Source organism: Erythrolamprus reginae, chromosome 13, assembly GCF_031021105.1.
Source record: "Erythrolamprus reginae isolate rEryReg1 chromosome 13, rEryReg1.hap1, whole genome shotgun sequence".
Classification (NCBI taxonomy): Eukaryota; Metazoa; Chordata; class Lepidosauria; order Squamata; family Dipsadidae; genus Erythrolamprus; species Erythrolamprus reginae.
The window spans coordinates 12274835-12297163 of record NC_091962.1 but is presented as its reverse complement, the minus strand read 5'-3'; the positions used below and the strand labels follow the sequence as shown (position 1 = coordinate 12297163).

The window sequence follows — 22329 nt, the reverse complement described above, 5'->3', positions numbered from 1 at the left end:
TTTGTGGGAACCTTTGTTTTTTTTTGGGGGGGGGGAAGCCAATTTCTCCCTTTACCACAGGGGTGGTGCGGGGGGGCAAGAGATCAAACGGATCTCGAGCTAAATTTGAAATTTCGGATGTCAAGACAGCTTTGGCGCAGAAGAAACCAATACACAACAAAGACTTGGTTTATCTTTGTGAGAAGGAACTTTTGGGAAAGAGACTTCAGAAGAAAGAGAGAGAGAGGAAGAAAAAGAAAGAAAGAAAGAAGAAAAAGAAAGGAAGAAAAAAGAAAGAGGGAAGGAACAGTGAGAGAGAAAGAAAGAGGGAGAGAGGAGAGAGAGAAAGGAAGAGGAAGGGAGGGAGGGAAGAGAGAGAGAAAGAGAAAAAAGAAAGAAAGGAGAGAAGACAGAAAAAGAATGAAAGTGGGAGAGAAGAGAAAGAAAAAAGAAAGAAAGAAAGAGGGGAGAGAGAAAGAGAAAGAAAGGAGGGAGCAGGGAAAAGAGAGAGAGAGAGAAAGAAAGAAAGAAAGAAAGAAAGAAAGAAAGAAAGAAAGAAAGGGTAATTTTGATTCCTGATGAGAGAATTAGGGAGAATTCACGCCGTGTTTTTAGCCGAGAAACTTCGGCTGCGAAACTTAAAACCCGCTTGGAAACCATTTGCGTGTTTCGGCGATAGCTTCGGGGATCGATACTCAGTCATGCCAGGGATCGACGGTCGATCCAAGAAAGAAGCAAATTCCCGCGGGGAAGCATTTGTCAATTTTAAAAACACGCTTATCTTCCCAGCTGCTCCTGGTTTGTGAGAGATGGTACAAATTATAGGTAGCGGCATGTCACCCGCCAAAGGGAAAATGGGAGGTTTGCCGAAATTAAGAAACGAGTTACGGAGCGATTCCCAGAAGTGGCGAACTGGGGGAGCGTGACGAGGGACTTAAAAGAGAGATAGGGAGAGGGAGAGATTAATTGAAAATGATGACTACATCCGAAGCACAGCGGGATTGATTGTACCCTAACGGGTCAAGAGACAGAGGTCGAAGAGGGGACGGTTTCAAGATGGCGTTTGTAACAATCTTTTTAAAAAATCCTTTCCGACACAAAACGTGGCGGGGGGGGGAAGGCATTAGAAGCCATTTCAAACTCAGCCATGCTCCAAACAAGGGTGTGTGTGTTGGGTTTGCCTTTTCTCAGCTGAGATTCCTGCCCCAGATAAGAGCGAGAGGGGGCGCGTTGAAGAAGATGAGAACAAAACCCGAGAAAAGGACGTTGGATAGTTGTTTTTTTTAAAAAACGCCCTACGCTGGGCCACCGTGGGGGGACATTTGCTCTTAGTCGCCCGCCACTGGGATCGTCCATGTTTACGTTAATTCCATCACTGTCGGAATTGAGAGAGTTTATCTGTTGGAGGTCCATCGATCCCCTAGAGGGCAGCATTGCTCAACGTAGGCTCTGTCCTGTTCCTACCACCATAACCCTCTACTCTTAGTCGCCCACCACTGGGATCGTCAATGTTTACGTTAATTCCATCACCGTCGGAATTTAGAGAGTCTATCTGTTGGAAGTCCATCGATCCCCTAGAGGGCAGCATTGCTCAACATAGGCTCCGTCCTGTTCCTACCGCCATAACCCTCTACTCTTAGTCGCCCACCACTGGGATCGTCCATGTTTACATTAATTCCATCACCGTCGGAATTTAGAGAGTCTATCTGTTGGAAGTCCATCGATCCCCTAGAGGGCAGCATTGCTCAACATAGGCTCCGTCCTGTTCCTACCGCCATAACCCTCTACTCTTAGTCGCCCACCACTGGGATCGTCCATGTTTACATTAATTCCATCACCGTCGGAATTTAGAGAGTCTATCTGTTGGAAGTCCATCGATCCCCTAGAGGGCAGCATTGCTCAACGTAGGCTCTGTCCTGTTCCTATTGCCGTAACCCTCTACTCATTCACCCCATACTTAGAGATAGTTTTCTTTTTTGCAAGCATGGGCTGGAGAACACCCCCATATTGCAGACCCCCAAGGTCGCTTCCGCTGGTTGATCCTCTCCCCGAACACGCTCAGAATCGGCCGATGGCAAATTCAATCTAGCTTCGAGAAGCCGCTGATGGTGACTTTCCGTTCCTGACGGCTGACCACTAGCTCTTGAAGGTGCAGGGCGCCGCCGCCGATAAAGCAGAAGGCCGGGCAGACGGGCCCCGAGCAGTCCACCCCGCACTCCCAAAGGCTGCGGAAGGAGACAGCGTCGAAGAACGTTACTTTGCTGTGCTCATAGTCGAGGCAGATGCCGACGCGGGGCGGCAGGGGGACGGTGGAGTTCCCGGGATCCCGAGAACTCAGCGACACCCCGTGAGAGAGGAGAATCTTGCCCATGCCGATGGTCAGGAAGGCGAAAGGGGGCGACGACTCCAACGTGGTATCCTCGGCACCGCTGTCGTGCCCGCTATCTGGATCGTACCTGAGCCAGGGAAAAAAACACGATCACAGGTAGAATAGGGTTTCTTTCTTTTTTTTTCGATATAATTTTTAAAATATTTTTCTCCACCTCAAAAACATGCATTCAGAATAAAATTACAATACCTACAAGACGACAAAAAACAAGGAGGTTTTGGATTACCCGATTTTGAATTATATTATCACTCATCTTGTATAGACTGGTTAAGAGAGTGGGTAAAACTGGAAAACAAAAGAATCTTAGCACTAGAAGGGCATGACCTAATGATAGGATGGCATGCATTTTTGTGGGACGACAAGGATAAAGTACATAAATATTTTAGACAACACATAATTAGAAATTCGTTATACGAGGTATGGATCAAGATTAAAAGAGCTCACTATTCACAAATCCCAAAATGGCTCTCTAGCATGGAGACAATTACACATCCAAATACTAAAAACTTACAAGAGATGGTTAAGTACGGGCAATTATTAGACGAAAGAGGTGAATTTAAAAAATAGAGACCAATGAGAAAAAGACGGCTTAAAAATAGATTGGTGGCCCTATAGCCAAATAAAATCAAGATTTCAAAAAGACAAAGTAATGGGTATACAAAGGAGGGACTCTGAATTGGATAAAATAATATTAGGTCAAGACAAAAAAATTATTTCCAAATTATATAAATATTTATTAAATTATAAAATGGAAGAATATATAATTAAGGGGAATATACATAACTGGATTAGGAACTTTGGATATAATGTCAACTTGGATTAATGGGATATAATTTGGTCAAAGAACTACAAATTAACAAAATCAACAGCGTATAGAGAAAATCTTCATAAGATGTACTATAGATGGCATCAGATGTACCCAAAATTAAAACCACAATGTTGGAAATGTGAAGAAAAAATGGGAACATATTATCATGTTTGGTGGACCTGCCCAAAGATTTAAAAATTTTGGACCAAAATACAAGGAGGGTTGTGGGAAATACTCAAAGTCAAAGTAATTAAGAACCCCGAAGCATATTTTTTAGGCTTTATAGATCAAAAATTAGAACGAGATAAATATTATTTAATAATACATGTTCTAACTGTGGCCAGAATGGCAATAGCACAGTACTGGAAACAACCAAAAGTACCAGACGACTCACTCATCCTTAAGAAAATATTTGATTGTGCAGAAGCAAATGCATTAACATTAAAATTAAGAAACAAAGAAGACACCGACTATTATAAAATTTGGAAGTATTTTTATGATTGGTTTGCCAAAAGAAAAGAAAACTAAAATTACAATATAACTAATAATATATCATTCAAATATATCTTTTCTTTTTATTGCTTCGTTTTGGAAATTACAATGGATCTCGTTACTTATATATTTGTAATGTATCTATAGAAATAATAATTTTAAGTTATCAATATTAAATATAAACTTAACATAAGGCGGAAAGAAAATAGTGAATTTATGGACAAATTAATAATAAACCAAGATGAATCAGTGAACACCGATTATCTAATGCCAGATGAAAGAAAACATATATTAATTCCAGGAAATGGAACTATACCTTATTGATAATAAGACAAGAAAAGGATTTATTATTATTTTTTTCTCCTCACAAAGCACAAAATAAATACTGTATAAGTTAATATATTGTTATTAAGTATTTGTTGTGATTAGGTTTTCTTTTTCTTACTTTATTTGTTGGATTTTTTTCCATTGCTATGCTTTAGTTGTATATGTATATTTGTGTATTGTATTTCTGTATTGTATGGTGGTTTTTTTCTATTGTATATGTTTTTAATGAAGAAATTTAATAAAAATTATTTTTTTAAAAAACATGCATTCATAATAAGCCATATATCATCGATGACTAACAACATGTTTATACAATCACTTTTCTAAAGATTAATTAGACATCTTAAATCATATTGTCTGACGGGACCTAGGGGAAGAGCCTTCTATGTGGCGGCCCTGACCATCTCGAATCAATTCCCTCCTCCTCGCCTTCCACAAGATGATTTTTTTTAAAAAAAATTTTAATTAAATTTTATTACAACAAACAAAAAAAATACTTAAAGAAAAAGTGCCCAACACCAATAAAACCCCACCACCATTTAGGGGGCTAAATTATTTGCAATAAGTTTCAATTTCCTCCACAAGTTGTTGAAGACCCATTTAGGTCGCCAGGCATGGGGGGAACTAATCCCCTCCTTGTGATTTGTGGCATTTGAGTGTGGTGTGATTGTGTAGCATTGATTGTTTTTAGCAATAATGGGCTTTAACTTGTTTTTCTTAATATTAGATTTGTACTATACTGTATTGTTATTGTTGTTGTGAGCTGCCCCGAGTCCTCGGAGAGGGGCAGCGTACAAATCTAATAAATTATTATCATTATCATTATTATTATATTACAAATCATCACTACTGTATTTTTCGGAGTATTTTTCATTGTTAAGTGAGTTTAGCCCCACTTTTCTTCTAGATTAACATTTTCTGCAAATTGGCCATTTAAAGATGGCTGGGGGATTCTGGCCAGTGCAGTCTGCCCGTTTTAAAGTTATAAATTAACTTCATATTCCTTCTCTGCCTCTCCGAATATTTGCTCACCTGGGGCTCGTCACGTCTTGGGGCACCTGGAACCATTCCTGCAGCTTGCTCTCCAGCCCGACGCCCACTTTGACCAGGTAGGAACTTGGATCCACCCGACAGGCCCAATAGCTGCGTCCTTGAGTGACCGCCATGTCGCCGATCACCAGGTCAACGGAGAGGTGGCAGCTGGTCATCAAACGCTCGGCGGCAAACAACATGGGGAGGCCGGGAACGCTGCGGACCGCTCGCTGGTCCTTGCTAATGGCCAGGCGTTCTCGGTTGAAGCCCCACCGGTTGTCCAGAAAGAAGTTCAGCACTTGTGGAGTGGAAAGGAGGATGGGATAAGAAAACGAGGAACAAATAATTAAATCGGTGCTTCTCAAATAGTGGGGTGATGGCGGGGGGCATGACCCCGGGAAACATGCTTTTTTTTTGCCGCAGGGAGTAGGATGCTCGGGAGGGGGGGGGAAAGCATTTTGAAATTCCCTGACATTTCCCTGACATTTCCCTGTAACTTGTGATCTAGTTAAGGCAGTGGTCGTAGATGACGTCATACCAAACGGCTAAGCTATGGAGTGTTATGCCGGGCTTCACGTTACGAGCCCCAATGAAGTCAGAAATGTAAATTCAAACACACACGCTGTTATAAAGTAAACAGAAAAGCCGTTTATCCAAAATAAAGCTGTGCGCACACTTTAAACTGAGCAAATTACAGATAACAGTCCTTGAAAGTTGCGAGAACAAAAACAAGGTAAGAGCAGCTGCGGAAGCATCACAGCCAGACCTCTTCCAGTCAGTTCACAAGTTTTTTACTTAGCTGTGAAATATCCCCAAGAGTCTGTGAAAAACCGGGAACAAAATGCAAACACGACATCTCCTTCTCCAAATGGATAATCTCCCACACGCGCTCTCTGCAACACTGGCAATTTATCAGCAGCTCCATTAGCCTAATTGCCCCAGCCACAGGTATTCTCCCTTATCTCTGACGACACCTGCGCAGTTGGTCCCTTCCAGCCATGAGCCTGCGCATTCTGGCATCTATCCACTGACACATTTCTTATGTGTCCAATCACACTTGGCCAATAAAGAATTCAATTCTATTCTATTCTAGCAGGGACCGTTACAAACAAGTTACAAACAGCATGGAAATGCCCAGGAGGCAAACGAGAGAAAAGTTTACCAGGTGCCGGCGGCGTACGCAGGTAGATATCCTCGCTGTAGTCTCCAAAGCCAGCTTTGTTGTACCCTCGGACACGGAGCACGTAAACACTATCCGTGTCCACGTACTCCACAATCGCACTGGTGCCTCGGACTTCCTCCCGTCTCTGCCACAGCTTGAGCGCCTTGCCCTTGGGCTCGGCCCGCCGGAACTCCACCGTGTAGTGCCAGGCGGCTGGCGAATGCTGCGGCAGGCGCCAGCAGAGGAAGATCTGGTCGTAGGCATATGTCTGCTGCGTGTCGATCACGGGAGCCTCTGGGGCTGCAACGGGAGGGGAGAGAAGGAAGGGCACAGGCGACGTCAGATAACGGTGGCGCAGCGGAACGGCGGACGGACCGCGGATGACCAGTGAGAGGTCACGAAGGTCGGAAAAGAGGCGGGCATGTTCCGCGGAGGGGGAGAGGGACAAGAATCAAGAGGGAACAGGCAAGCTGCTGAGAAGAATCCAGGGGGCACAAGAGAGGCTGAGTGCAAGTCGGGGGGAAATCAGAGGAAGAGGCTGAGGAGGGAAGAGAGAGAGACGGAGAGTGAGAAAAACGAGGGAATGGTGCAAGGATGCGGGAGGAGAGATGCCGAACATAAAGGGAAGGATTCGGATTTGGGACGCCATTGAAACCAACAGTAATTAAGCTTCTGGCTCCAACACGGTTCCCATAGAGGCCAAAATAATCATAAAATCCCGCCGTCTACTGGACTCCCCGGTGGCTACTGTTTTGTCCCAAGTACACTCATTCCAAAATTACGGGGAGTCCTCTAGTGGATAGAGGGCAGTAGTGCAGGCTATTTCTGCTGACTGCAGTTTGGCAGTTCGAATCCCACCGGGCTCAAGGTGGACTCAGCCTTCCGTCCTTCCGAGGTGGGTCAAATGAGGACCCAGATTGTTGCGGGCAAGAGGCTGACTCTGTAAACCGCTTAGAGAGGGCTGTAAAGCACTGTGAAGCGGTATATGTAAGTGTTATTGCTATCACTATAACAGTTCATAGAGTGTCCATAGAAACATAGAAACATAGAAGACTGACGGCAGAAAAAGACCTCATGGTCCATCTAGTCTGCCCTTATACTATTTCCTGTATTTTATCTTACAATGGACATATGTTTATCCCAGGCATGTTTAAATTCAGTTACTGTGAATTTACCAACCACGTCTGCTGGAAGTTTGTTCCAAGGATCTACTACTCTTTCAGTGAAATAATATTTTCTCATGTTGCTTTTGATCTTTCCCCCCAACTAACTTCAGATTGTGTCCCCTTGTTCTTGGGTTCACTTTCCTATTAAAAACACTTCACTCCTGAACCTTATTGAACATATTTAAAAAGAGTGACTTAGGACTGTTTTCACACTCACAATTGTTGCGGTCAGCAGTATATATATGTCATAGAAGTGAAGTCCACCCTATCACATTTTGTAAATGTTTAAGTCTCATGGGACAACACTGAAGAAATGACACTTGACCACAATATAAAGTAGTGAGTATACAACTAGTATAACAGTGTAAATGTATGTCCCCTCAAAATTACACAACATACAGCCATTCATGTCTAAACTGCTGGCAACAAAAGTAAATAAAGGCTTCGGGATGCCCACTGTACAGAAGGAGAAGAGGCTCTGTTGGAACTACGGGTCCCATAACGCACCCCCAGCATGGCCCTGCTGGTGGGGAGGATCATGGGGGCGGGCGGCCTACGCTTATAAAGAGCATGTTAATATTAAATGTTAATTAAATGTTAATTAAATGTTAATTTAATTTAATTTAATTTAATTTAACTTAATTTGGCAACAGGACATCAAAGCAAGAAAGACATGGGTTGTTGTTGGGGTTGGGTTTTTTTGTGCCAGCCACTTGTTTAGTGCCCACTCTCTGATACTCCATTCCATCTCTCTCGATCTTATCTAACCTAGTTTTTGCCTTCTTTTGGGGACTCCGCAACCAGGTTTCCCCTGCCCAGAAGACCACTGGAGGTTTTTAAGAACAGACTTATCTGAAATGGTATAGGTCAGGGGTAGGCAAAGTTGGCTCTTCTATGACTTGTGGACTTCAATTCCCAGAATCCCTGAGCCAATCATGCTAGCTCAGGAATTCTGGGAGTTGAAGTCCACATGTCGTAGAAGAGCCAACTTTGCCTAACCCTGGTATAGGTTATCTTGCCTGAATACAGGGGTGGACTACAAGACCTCCATGGTCCCTTCCAACACTATTCTACTCTAAAACCTCTTAAGCAATCCACTGGTCTCCTCCATAACCACACCTTCCCTTTATGAACGCAATTCCCACCCAGGTTCATTCTACCCCATCCAGGATAACCAAAATTGTGATCAAAATAAACCATGGTTGGCTTGTTTTGCAAAAAAAACCCCGAGAGACAGAGAGGCCTTCGAAGGGAACAGTGGGGAACCATGGCGGGTAGGAAAAGTCGTTAGAAACGCTCTCGATCGCAATACTCTCGGCGCAAATAAGCATTCCAGCATTCTAAGCCCTCCCGGAGGGTGTTTTGGCCTTCACGAGGGCTAGAATCTTTATTTGCATCAGGGTTTGAAATAGCAAGAGCGGAAGGTGCCCCCTCCCCCCAAAAAAGAGGTCTGTGAGGAGGGTAGGGGAGAAGGTAAGGATGGATGGATGCAATGGAAGGGCGGAGGAGAAAAAAGAGGAAGGGAGGAAGGATCGGGGAGGGGGCGGGATCGTTGGAGCGGGGCGTGACTTGCCTCAGTTTTAACTGCGGTGATGTCTCAGCAGCAGGCCCAGCCTACAAACAAAGAGAGGTAAAAGCAGAGGGGTCAACAGCCACGTACCTGGCAGGGGTAGGTGGGCTTCGACCCGGCGGGAAACCAGAATTCAACTTTTGTCCGCCACACTCGGGAGCAAAAATAACCAGGATTTCCCGCTGTCTAACAGACGCCCCGGTCATAGCGATTGGCTTCGCCTTAAATTGATCCGTTCCAAAAGCTTTCTGACCTGTTTAGTGACCGTTGAAAAGTTACGACGGCCCCGGGGAAAAACAGTGCAGGCCAGGGATCAAAATCCAGGCGCCTGGCGATGAATCCCGTATTTAGGCCGGGGCGCAGCGTCCGTAGGTTGTGTGATCCCCTTTGGCAGCTCAAGGGGGCGACCAAGCACAGGTGAGAGAATTGGGCCGCGGAGTGTCTCGAATGTGGGGCTGGCTGTGGATTATGGATCGCGGCCGGGCCAGGGAGAAAGGGGGGAAGTGGGCTGGGGTGAAAGGGGACCTGAGGATTAAAACAATACGAGTGATGGGAATGAAGGCACCGAAAAATATTTCAGGTAGTCTCGCCTGCAGGTGAGGGACAGGTAGGAGGAGGAGGAAGTGGGGGCCAAGGTGGACTCACCACCACGCCGACGGTTCCAAATTCCACAGTCTTTCCGCTCTTCCACAGGCCATGCAACACACACACACACACACAACACAAAAAAACCAACACAGTATATGCCCCGAGAGGCTCACGATACAGAATTGGGCACTCCGGTTGCGGAAAGTATCTGAGATATTAAGATCTTTTTGATCTATGCCACTGATTCCCAACCTTGGCAACTTTAAGAGGGGTGGACTTCAACTCCCAGAATCCCCCAGTCAACATACTCTAAAATGGGTGGACTTCAACTCCCAGAATCCCCCAGTCAGCATACTCTAAAATGAGTGGACTTCAATTCCCAGAATCCCCCAGTCATCTTGCTTTAAGAGGGGTGGACTTCAACTCCCAGAATCCCCCAGTCATCTTGCTTTAAGAGGGGTGGTCTTCAACTCCCAGAATCCCCCAGTCATCTTGCTTTAAGAGGGGTGGACTTTAACTCCCAGAATCCCCCAGTCATCTTGCTTTAAGAGGGGTGGTCTTCAACTCCCAGAATCCCTCAGTCATCTTGCTTTAAGAGGGGTGGACTTCAACTCCCAGAATCCCCCAGTCATCTTGCTTTAAGAGGGGTGGACTTCAATTCCCAGAATCCCCCAGCCAGCATCCTTTAAGATAGGTAAACTTCAACTCCCAGAATTCCCTAGTCAACATACTCTAAAATGGGGGGATTTCAACTCCCATAATTCCCCAGCCAGCATCCTTTAAGATAGCTGGACCTCAACTCCCAGAATCCCCCAGCCAGAAAAGGGATATGTATGAACTTCGACATGGCTGCCTGGTTGGGGAATTCTGGGAGTTCATACACCTTAAAATTGCCAAGGTTCAGAATCATTTATCTACACAGCTACTTACAACCCGGTGCAAAGCACTCTGAAACTATATTGTTAAAAAATAGCACGCCTGACAGTTCCAGGTCATCCTCGTTTAGCGACCACAGGGCAGTCACTAAGCGGAACATCGACCGGGGTAATGATCGTCTTTCTGTTTTACTTTGCGTTACAAGACCTGCGAAAGGTCTTCCCATGCGAAAACCCGGTTGCAAAGTTACTTTCTCGTTACGTCGCCGCGAATGGCCGCTAAACGAGGCAGTCGCTAAACGAGGACTTGAGGAGGAGGGCCGCGGTTTTTAAGGAACGGCACAAGACGCGCTTTTTACGCACCTTTAATAAAAATGAGGTCTGTAAGCAACTTCACTTCTCGGCTGACGTCCACCTGGAATTGGCTGAAGGAGGCGCTGGCCGCTGGCCGGAACGTCTGGAGGGAATCGGTTGCTCTGAGGATCCTGCCGTAAAGACGGAGCAGTCGTAAAGACGAAAGCAGAAAGATCAGGAAAAATAAATCAAGAATCGTGGACGGAATCGTCTCTGAATACCGATGAACAACCGCTTACGGGACTGTGAGAGATATACACCTACATTCCTACTGTACAGGTAATTCTCCACTTATGACGGACATCGGCTCCGAAATTTCCACTATTAAGCCATGACGATCCTAAGTCGAGTCTCACCTGATTTGATCTTTTTTTTTACTGCTGTTAAAAATAGTCATCAAATTCAAGTTCTGACAAGACTTACGAGCCACCGTGACTGACAGTGGGATCATACGGTTGTTAAGCAAATCAGATGGTTGTGAGGTAAATTCACCCCCAAAATGACTTACCTCACTGACAATGGCATCGTAAGGTTGTTAAGCGAATCAGATGGTTGTGAGGTGAATCCAGCCTGCAAAATGACTTACCGCAATCAGCGACTGTAGGATCATACAGTTGTTAAACGAATCAATCAATTGTGAGGTGAATCCAGCCCGCAAAATTACTTACCTCAATCACCGACAATGGCATTGTAAGGTTGTTAAGCGAATCAGATGTTCGTGAGGTGAATCTAACCCATAAAGTGACTTACCTCAATCACCGAAATTGGTATCGTAAGATTGTGAGGCAAATCAGACGGTCGTGAGGTGAATCCAGCCCGCAAAATGACTTACCTCAATCACCGATAATGGCATTGTGAGGGTGTTAAGTGAATCAGACGGTCGTGAGGTGAATCCAGCCCGTCAAATGACTTACCGCAATCACCGACAGTGCGATCGTACGGTTGTTAAGCGAATCAGATGGTCATTAAGGGATGACCCAAAGGGATTTTCTTTGTGTGCATTTTTGCTGGGTTTTGGAGGGCAAAACGCACCTGTGGTGAAGTTGCCTGGCGGCTTGGACAAAACAGGGCTGGTCCGTTTCCTTCAAGACTTCCTGTGAGTAGCCCACCATTCCAGAATTTTCCATCATGGCCTGATGTTCCTGCAGCTGGGCTTGAAGGCGACGGACCCGGTCTTGGCGACAATCTTCGATGGCGTTAAGCAGAGCGGATCGCTTCTCCTCCATCAGGCTGCTCAAATTGTTCATCAGCCTTATGATCTCCTCCTTGGCTTGGGTGCCATTCACCTGCGGAGATATTTGACAATTTGACAAACACGGCGGAGGGCCCACAATGGAGGAATTCCCCGTTTCCTTCCTCGCCTCTGGAATTTTACCCGCCAAAAAATTACTACATTGGATAAACAAACACAGCAGAAAGGGATTCAGTCTTTCTGCGCCAGCTCAGGAAACTCAAACTGCCCAAGGAGCTGCTGATACAGTTCTACAGAGGAATCATTGAGTCTGTCATCTGCACCTCTATAACTGTCTGGTTTGGTGCTGCAACCCAACAAAATGGACACAGACTTCAGAGGATAATCAGAACTGCAGAAAAAACAATTGCTGCCAACCTGCCTTCCATTGAGGACCTGTATACTGCACGAGTCAAAAAGAGGGCGGGGAAAATATTTACTGACCCCTCACATCCTGGACACAAATTGTTTCAACTCCTACCCTCAAAACGTCACTACAGAGCACTGCACACCAAGACAACTAGACACAAGAACAGTTTTTTTCCGAACGCCATCACTCTGCTAAACAAATAATTCCTTCAACACTGTCAGACTTTCTACTAAATCTGCACTTCTATTCTACTAGTTTTTCTCATCATTCCTTTCACCCATTTCCTCCCACTTAGGACTGAATGACTGTAACTTGTTGCTTATATCCTAAGATTTTTATTAAAATTGCTTCTTCATTGCTTATTTGACCCCTATGACAATCATTAAGTGTCGTACCACATGATTCTTGACAAATGTATATTTTATTTTATGTACCCTGAGAGCATATGCACCAAGACAAATTCCTTGTGTGTCCAATCACACTTGGCCAATAAAAATTCTATTCTATTCTATTCAAGACCAACAAAATAATTTTAATCTGATGGGACTTACGAAAAGCGACGTTACCTCTGTGAGTCGAAGAGTCTCTTCTAACTCGTTGATTTGACCCTGCACTGTGTCTTGGCTGCTCAGGATATAAGCGAGGCTTTTCGTCAATTTTTCCTGCGAGCGAGAGAAAAAAAAAAGAAAACCAGTGAAGCAACTGGGGCGGAGGGTCTGATCCTACAGACCCCCGATTTCTTTTTTGGGAGGGATATTTTTCTTTAATTTTCTTTCTCCAACATGAAATAAATAGGAGGAAGGTGTTTATTAAGGCTTCTGTTGCCTTTCCAGGTCTGGTTTAAAGCTGTTTGTTGCTGTGCAGCGATTGAGCTTTCATTTATTTGATTGATTGATTGATTGATTGATATGCCACCCAATCCCATGGGACACAGGGCGGTTTACAGCAAGAATAAAAACGGTATAAATAGTTAAAATACAACAATTAAAAGTACAATTAAAAGGGGTCCCTCCAGGACAAGTGATGGTGAGCCTTTTTTAGTTCTCAGAATTCCCCGTCAAGATGGGTGAATAAGTTATAAAAAAAGAGTCCTGTTCCCATAATTTATTTTATTTTATTTATTTATTGGATTTGTATGCCGCCCCTCTCCGTGGACTCGGGGCGGCTAACAACAGTGACAAAAACAGAATGTGAAAATCCAATACAGTATTAAGACAGCTAAAAACCCTTGTTATAAAACCAATCATACATACAAACATACCATGCGTAAATTGTAGAAGCCTGGGGGGAAAGATTATCTTAGTTCCCCCATGCCTGACGGCAGAGGTGGGTTTTGAGGAGCTTACGAAAGGCGAGGAGGGTGGGGGCTATTCTAATCTCTGGGGGGAGTTGGTTCCAGAGGGCTGGGGCCGCCACAGAGAAGGCTCTTCCCCTGGGCCCCGCCAACCGACATTGTTTAGTTGACGGGACCTGGAGAAGGCCCACTCTGTGGGACCTAACTGGTCGCTGGGATTCGTGCGGCAGAAGGAGGTCCCTGAGATAATCTGGCCCGGTGCCATGAAGGGCTTTATAGGTCATAATCAACACTTTGAATTATGACCGGAAACTGATCGGCAACCAATGCAGACTATAATCCACTACAGGTCCCAAAGACCATCCTGAGTGGTGTTTGAACCCTTCCTTAAACTTGTCAAGAAAAAGGTGGTTTTCTGTTTAAATTTTTTTTAATCATGTTTCTATTTGGTGGCTGATTTAACTTCCAACGGGGAGAAAAGATGAGATTCTACGAAATTGTCACCTTGAGAGCTTGGTAGGCGCTGAGCACGGGCGAGATTTTGTGATTCACGTGTGTGCGACGGACCCGACACAACTGGCACACCAAACGCTGGCAGGTTTTGCAGTAATGGGTGACTTCTTCGCGGTGTTCGGGACATTGCAAACCCTGTAAAAGGAGACAAACCGAAGCTGGGGCTGGAACGCTTCACACATGCAGGTGAAAATCAGTTAGAACGCTGGTCAAAAAGTTATTTCTACGGCCTGTCCTCGTGTTTGTGACCTTGGTTAAGGAATGTAAAGCAGAAGGAAGATCGTCAGTTTTTGGTTTCACATCGCTAAGTGTGGCCTCTAAACGCGGACGATCGTTATATGCCGTTTGGAGTTCCTGAACTAAAGGAAGGGCCTTTAAACTTTAAACTAAAGGCCCTTCCTGTTGTCAATGCAGAGGGTTTATTTATTTTTTTCAGCAGATATATTCTCATTGTGCTCTGAGGCAGATATTTCTCTCTCTGGGCGCAATGAGAATATTATCTGCCGAACAATACTCCGCATTGGCGACAGGGACAGCAATGGGCCAGTAAAACACTCAGCTCCATTCAGTTGCACATCCCGTAAGGGATTGTGGGATCATTAAAAGAAGATGAACTAAAAGATAGGATGAGAACCTTAAGAAATATAATATATTTATAAAATATAAATATAATATAAATATATTTGATTTTTAAATTTCCTATACATTATATTTTTGTATCTATTTTGTCCCTAAGCCTGCAAAGAAGGGCGGTATTAATGAATAAATGAAATAAAATAAATAAACCTGAATGTAGTGTTCAAATCTAAGAAATGAAGACATGACTTGTTTTCCTTCGAAACTAAGAAATAAAAATAGATATACATGCAGAACTAGACAAATTGACTATTTAAGAGAAAAAAGACCTGGAATGTGGTATGAGTGGCTTGAAAGAAGGAAATAAGATAATATATTAAACATTAGCACTGATATTAATACTAGGATAGCAAGAACAAATGAACATAATACTGTATTATATCAATATTTAGAAATATACATACCACTCATAGGTGCTAAAATTGATGTTCCTTAGAGATATAAAAGATAGTAGAAATAGATAGAATAGTAAATAAGCATAAAATAAGAGTTGATATACAAGGGTTGCCCAGAAAATAATGCACTTTTTTTTCTCAGTAATGGTACAATGCAAAACTTTAGATATACATTATTTGAATTGTCAGGAGTGCGTGTGCAAATTTTGCGTCTTTTCAGACAGATAGCGTAGCTGCAGCCATGTTTCAAAATGGCATTTGTAAGTGATGTACGTTACAAACAGCGTGTCTCGTCGTTGAATTTCTCACTGCGGAGAAAGAAACTGTTGGGAACCTTCACAAACATTTGTGTACAGTTTATGGAGACTCTGCAGTCAACAGAAGTACGGTTAGGCGCGGAAGACATTTTGAAGATGACGAAATGGCTTCATGACCCGAACAAGGAGGGGTACCGACAGGGCATACAAGCCCTTGTGTCTCGCTGGAGGAAGGCCATAGAACGGGACGGAGATTACGTGGAAAAATAGGGAGAGTGTAGAAGAAACCTCATTCTTTCTTGTGTGTAAGTTTCATTGTGTTCAATAAATAATAGTTGAAGAAAAAAAATGTGGTGCATTACTTTCTGGGCGACCCTCGCATGTATCATAAAAGATATTAACGCAGAGGTCTCAAACCCGGGGCCACTTTAAGACTTGTGGACTTCAACCTATCTATTTTTTTGAAAATTATTGTTATATAAACTTTAAAAAGAATACAGAAAAGAAAAATACAAACATACATACCATGGGATTTTTTTTGGTATGTATGTTTGTATTTTTCTTTTCTGTATTCTTTTTAAAGTTTATATAACAATTTTTTAAAAAAAGATATAGACACAGAAAACAGAACTGCAAAGGAACTTGGAGGTCGTCTAGACTTCAGCGAAGGAATGAAGGGGGTCCGTTTTCAGCCCCACGAAGGCGAGAGGGGAGCCTTACCTTGGGACGGAACGTGAGCGTCGGAGCGATCGGCTCGTGCTGCGCTTTCTGCGTGCCCCACGGGTGGTAAAGCTTGAAGCACTCATTGCAAAAGCTCGATCGGCACTCGGTGCAGCCCTTGGTGGCTTCCTGCTGCGGCGGCTTGCAGACCTGGCACATGATGGCCGCGTTGACGTTGATGGTGTGGCGGTAACGCTCCACCACCCGTTCCAGTGTCAGGTTCCGGAAGAGGCTGCTCAGACCTCGCTCGCCCAGGTCCACGTCGCGCTGGCAAAGCGGACACGGGAAAAGAATGCTTTGGGGGTGCAAGACGCCGCCCCGTTTCCGGCCAGGATACGTGCCGAAACCTAGTTTGAAATGGAAAAGGCGGGATACTATTATTACAAATGAGAAACATGGAGTAGGGCAGCGGCCTTGAGGTAGAGCTCTTGCCTCACTGAGGTAAAATCCGTATTACTCCCAACTCTGTGCGAGCTGCCTTGGCTACCAGTCGGTCTCCGGACGCAATTCAAGGCCTTGGTTATTACTTTTAAAGCCCTACGCGGCTTGGGGCCAGACTATTCATGGGACCGCTTGCTTACCTCCCACAGAGTCGGCCTTCTCCGGGTCCCGGCCACCAAACAATGTTGGTTGGTGGGAAGGCAGGGGAGGGCCTTCTTGGTGGTAGCTCTGAAGCTCTGGAACTATCTGCCTCTGGAGATCCATCTTATCCCCACCTTGCTGGCCTTCCGAACATGAATATTTGGTTTTCGTGGGCTATTATTATGCTTTTATATTTTTATCGCGGTTGATATTGCAACCTGTTCTTACACTATTTTTTAATTGTTGTTACTATTGTGAGCCGCCCTGAGTCTCCTTGAAAAGGAAGGGAGGGAGGGAGGGAGGGAGGGAGGGAGGAAGGAAGGAAAACACAGTTGGAAGGTCTTCTTGTCCAACAAGGAAGGAAGGAAGGAAGGAAGGAAGGAAGGAAGGAAGGAAGGAAGGAAGGAAGGAAGGAAGGAAGGAAGGAAGGAAGGAATAATATCAATTTTACTAAATAAATTAATTTTACTAAATAAATCAGGAGGCTCTGTGTATAGCCTGATATTTCTCTCTCGGGGCACAATGAGAATATTATCTTCAGAACAAAACTCCATAGTGGCAACAGGGATGGCATCTGGCCAATAAAAAACACTCGCCTCCGTTCAGTTGCCCAGACACCACCCCGCAAGAGGGTCGTTAAAAGACAATGATGATTGCAAATCTGTAAAGATCCATTCAAAGATCTTCTCTCTTTCTCTCCACAATCACTTTTACCCTTTCTGGATTCCTGTCCAAATGTGGATTGGTGCCCTCGAGATGGTGTCGACTAAACACTCAGGCCACCGTATACAAGCAGTTCTCGACTTACGACATTTCGTTTAGCGACGGTTCGAAGTTATAACAGAGAGTGCCCAGAGGGAGAGAAATATCTGCCTCCACCTTGTGATCACGGGATCAAAATTCGGACACTCACCCCCACCCCTATTTACGATGAGATCGAATCATCCTGCGTGCGCATATTGTCCGCGATGACATCTGGGTGGGTAGGTGGCCCCCACCACCGCCACCCGCTACTAATTCATCCAACCGATGCAAACCGGTAGCATGGTCCTGTTTTGCGACCGGCTGACCCAGGAAAGTGAGAGGGGAAGCCCGATTCACTTCACAACTGAGTTCCTGACTTAACAACGGCAGGGATCCGCTTCACCGGTTGTAAAATGGCTCAGGAAACTCACTTAACAACCATCTTACTTAGCACACCTCCGGGATCCCATTGTGGTCGTTAAGTCGAGGACCGCCTGCATTTTTCAAAGATCCAACCAGCCAGGGAGTCAAAACAAGTTACCCGATTTCAGTAGCCGGTCCAAGCGCTCCGGTTTCGGCACGATCCGGCGCCCTAAACGAGGACTCCGCGTGGCTGGTGTGGACGCGGGGGAAGTTGGCTCCGAATTTGGTTCCGGGCAGATGTAACCCTGCTGGAGGAGGACCTCGGTGGCGCAGATGTGACAAACATTATGCAGGCATGGCAAAACCAGAGGCTGCTTGTACATTTCTTTGCAGACGGGACACAGCAGTTCTCTCTCCATATTTTTTATGCTCGTCTGCAAAAAAGAAAGAGAGAAAGAAGAAAGAAAATGGGAGGGAGGGAGGCCAAGTTGGAAGGAAGAAGGGAAAAAAATGTCATTTCTGCAAATAATTCTTCTGTATAGCCGCTGCGAGATCGGATCAGCTGTTGGCGGTCTTTGTAAAATGTAATTTATTTGTAAGTCCTCCTAAATGGCTTCCAGGCCTAAGGCAGGGCTAGAACTCCCAGTCTCCTGGTGATTGGTCCACCAAAATGACTTTCATGCCTAAGGCGGGACTAGAACTCCCAGTCTCCTGGTGATTAGTCCACCAAAATGACTTTCATGCCTAAGGAGGGACTAGAACTCCCAGTCTCCTGGTGATTGGTTCACAAAAATGACTTTCATGCCTAAGGCGGGACTAGAACTCCGAGTCTCCTGGTGATTGGTCCAAAGGCCACCTAAATGGCTTCCATGCCTAAGACAGGACTAGAACTCCCAGTCTCCCACTTTCTAGCTGTATGTGTTCACTTTTAGACCAAACTGGCAAACCATGAAAGATCAGCTGCTGAGGATGATGGGACTTGTAATCCAGAAGCCCCCTCAGGCACTTCCTGGAACTGAACCCCAGATTTCTCCCCCAACAACAACCAATAAATCCATAAATGACCCCAACCAGTTTTACAGCTCAAGAAAGCATTTCAAGAGGCTCTTGGGAATATGCAGCCGATATTCTCTCTCTCTCTCTCTCTCTCTCTTTCATAAAAATAGGGCTGGAGAACTTCCCTGTCCAGGAGCAATCTATCTGCAAAGATCAGGTTCCGATAGATTGAAAGAGGAGGAGGAGGAGGAGGAGGAAGAATAGGAGGAGGAGGAAGAAAGAGGAGGAAGAAAGAGGAGGAAGGAGAGGAGAAGGAAGGAGGAAGAGGAGGAAGAAGAGGAGGAGGAAGAAGGTGGAAGGAGAGGAGGAGGATGGGGAAGAAGAAGAGAAGGAGGAAGAGGAGGTGGAAGAGGGAGAAGAAGAGGAAGAAGAGGAAGAAGAAGAAGAAGGGGAGGAGGAGGAAGAGAAAGAAAGATGAGGAAAGGAGGAAGAGGAGGAGGAGGAGAAGAGGAGGAGGAAGGAGAGGAGGAGAAGGAAGGAGGAAGAGGAGGAGGAAGGAGGAGGAAGGAAAGGAGGAGGAAGATGGGGAAGAAGAAGAAGAAGAGGAGGAGGAAGAGGAGGTGGAGGAGAGAGAAGAAGAGGAGGAGGAAGAGGAGGGGGGAAGAAGAAGAAGGGGAGGAGGAGGAAGAGAAAGGAGAAGAAGAGGAGGAGGAAGAGGAGGGGGGAAGAAGAAGAAGGGGAGGAGGAGGAAGAGAAAGGAGAAGAAGAGGAGGAGGAAGAAGGAGGAAGAAGGAGAGGAGAAGAAGGGAGGAGGAAGAGGAGGAGGAAGAAGGAGGAAGTAAAGGAGGAGGAGGAAGAGAAAGGAGAAGAAGAGGAGGAGGAAGAAGGAGGAAGAAGGAGAGGAGAAGAAGGGAGGAGGAAGAGGAGGAGGAAGAAGGAGGAAGTAAAGGAGGAGGAGGAAGAGAAAGGAGAAGAAGAGGAGGAGGAAGAGGAGGGGGGAAGAAGAAGAAGGGGAGGAGGAGGAAGAGAAAGGAGAAGAAGAGGAGGAGGAAGAAGGAGGAAGAAGGAGAGGAGAAGAAGGGAGGAGGAAGAGGAGGAAGAAGAAGGAGGAAGGAAAGGAGGAGGAGGATGGGGAAGAAGAAGAAGAGGAGGAGGAAGAGGAGGTGGACGAGGGAGAAGAAGAGGAGGAAGAGGAGGGGGAAGAAGAAGAAGAAGGGGAGGAGGAGGAAGAGAAAGGATGAGGAAAGGAGGAAGAGGAGGAGAAGAAGAGGAGAAGAAAAGGTGGAGGGGAGGAGGAGAAGAAGAAGAAGAAATGAACACACTTCCCCCAAAAAAATCCCCTCAAAAGCTCTAAAAATGACTTTCTCCTTTTTCTCACCTGGGCTCTGTCTACAATCAGAAAAAAAAGACTATAAATCTTTTTTCTCTCTCTTTCCATTAAAAAAAAGGCAAGTTTAGGAGAACCTCCCCGTCCAGTACCAATCTATCTGCAAAGACCATTTTCTGATGGATTCCAGAAGGAGAAAAAACCCCGAATCTGACAATCCCCCCCCCCAAAAAAGATCTCCAAATGACTTTCTCCATCTTCCCACCTGGGATCCATCTAAGGATCAAGGGCAGACCGGAGGCTGCTATCAAAATAGGCCCACTGACACCCCCCCCCCCTTAATCTTAATTTTCCTCCATCGCCACACATGAAAAGACACCCCCCCTCCACGCCTTTTTCCCCAAAAAAGCTTGGCTGACTTCCCGGTCCCTGGTCTTTTGCCGCCAACCCTTCAAGGGCATCTATTCCTGGATCCCTTCGGGATCTTGGATCTGCCCACGGCGGGCGCACCTGAGCCCCCCAACCCCAATAATAATAATAATAATTAATAATAATTTATTAGATTTGTATGCTGCCCCTCTCCGAAGACTCAGGGCAGCTCACAACACAGCCATCATACAATATATTACAACTCTAATCATAACATTTAAAAGTCAATTAAAAAACATTAATATAAAATAAACAGTATCATTAAAAAATATCTCCCCCCCCCTCTCCTCAATGATGCCCAGGATTCCCTCTTGCAGCAAATTCCCTCCATCCTCAGCAAGGCCAAGCCCCACCCACCCGTTCTCCTCTTCCGACTCCGTAACCCATCTTCCAAAGCCAGGCTGGGAAGCATGGGCTTTTTTTCTGGTGGGTGGGGCGGGCGCCAGGATCTTACCTTGCCCACCCTCTGCCGGGGTGCCATTTCCATGCAGGGAGGGGGGGCGGGGGACAAAGCCAAGAGAGGGAGGGAAGATAAAGAGAGAGATGGATGGAGGGAGCTGGACCACTCGGGAGGAGGTTGCCATGGCGACGGGCGCTGTGCTCGGATGCTCACAGCATCCTTTTTTTAATTGATGGAGAATAGAAGGCTAGAAATGAGGCGGAGAGGGGGGGGGAGGAATTATTAAAGGCACCCGACTTTGGGTTCTTTTTTGGGGGGGTTGCCAACACCCACCTGCAGGGGGGGCACTTTTTTAAATAAAAAAATGGGGGGGGATGTTTTGAGAAGAAGCGACGCCCGCAAAGATGGAGAACAATAGCAGAGGGGTTTTTTCTCTCTCTCTCCCCAGGTCGAGAATTAGGGAGCCCCCCCCCAAACCAGAAGTTTTTTTTAATTCTACACCCCCCATAATAAAATTGCACGGAGGGAGGGGGCTCGGCTGCAGCCAAGCAGGGTTTTGTGCAATGCCCCCCATCCTTTCATCCCTCCATTTAATCCATCCATCCATCCCACTCCCCCAATTTAAAAAAAAATTGATTCTCACGCTGATGCGGACGAGGGCGTCCATGATGGAGGTAAAAGAGTGGAGGTCGTCGCCCTCCTCGGCCATGTCTCCCGGGGAAGCCGGGGACACCCCCCCACCCCACCCACCCAAGCAAGGCAGCGCCGCGCCCGGCGAACGCCTCGGTCTATTGCAGCTGATCCTTGGAGGGGGGGGGGGGCAAGAGGGAAGGAGGGGGAGTGCGCATGCTCGGGGGAAGCTCAACCCAACAGAGGCTCGGATCCCCCCCCCTCCACTTTAAAGAGGGGGGTGGAAAATCCTTTGCATCGCGATTGATGGTTTGCAAGTTTAAAAGGGGGTGGGTGGGTGGGGGATGCCCATATTAGGTTGTGCATGGGGGGGGGAGCCGTCTGCAGGAGGTCAGAGGCTGCCTCGGTGGAGAGGCCGCCTCTGAGCCTACGCAGAGTGCCTCTCTCGTTTTTGCAAGGCAGAGGTAGAAAGGCGCGCTGGGCAATGATTGTAAAGGCAGCTCGGGTTAATTTTATTCATGTCCCAATTTTGGTTTGAGGATTCCTCCCCCCACCCCGAAACAAAAAATCTTTGCAAAAGTGGGGGTGGCGGGTCTCGAACCCATTTCGGAAGTCACGCCTCGCTTTGTTCGGCGCCTCGGGGGAAGGCAGAGGCGCGAGGATAACCCTAGCGGTGGAAAAAGGAACTCTCGAGGCGGTC

The 22329-nt window shown here is 45.9% G+C and overlaps 1 protein-coding gene across 2 annotated transcripts; it reads right to left on the bottom strand.

Moving 5' to 3' along the window:
- Nucleotides 1-2059: 2059 nt before the first annotated feature.
- Nucleotides 2060-21715, bottom strand: TRIM46 (tripartite motif containing 46). Of its 2 annotated transcripts, XM_070766762.1 has the most exons (10): nucleotides 21643-21715; nucleotides 18026-18281; nucleotides 16159-16505; nucleotides 14142-14285; nucleotides 12910-13005; nucleotides 11775-12028; nucleotides 10752-10873; nucleotides 6190-6489; nucleotides 5028-5325; nucleotides 2060-2435 (listed from the first exon to the last, which is right to left on the bottom strand). In XM_070766762.1, the coding sequence occupies exons 1-10, from the start codon at nucleotides 21706-21708 to the stop codon at nucleotides 2060-2062; spliced, it is 2259 nt and encodes a 752-aa protein (XP_070622863.1). In that variant the 5' UTR covers nucleotides 21709-21715. The 2 variants fall into 2 exon arrangements, with proteins under 2 accessions (XP_070622863.1, XP_070622864.1); XM_070766763.1 differs by lacking the exon at nucleotides 5028-5325 and having other exon boundaries at nucleotides 2268-2435.
- Nucleotides 21716-22329: the final 614 nt, after the last annotated feature.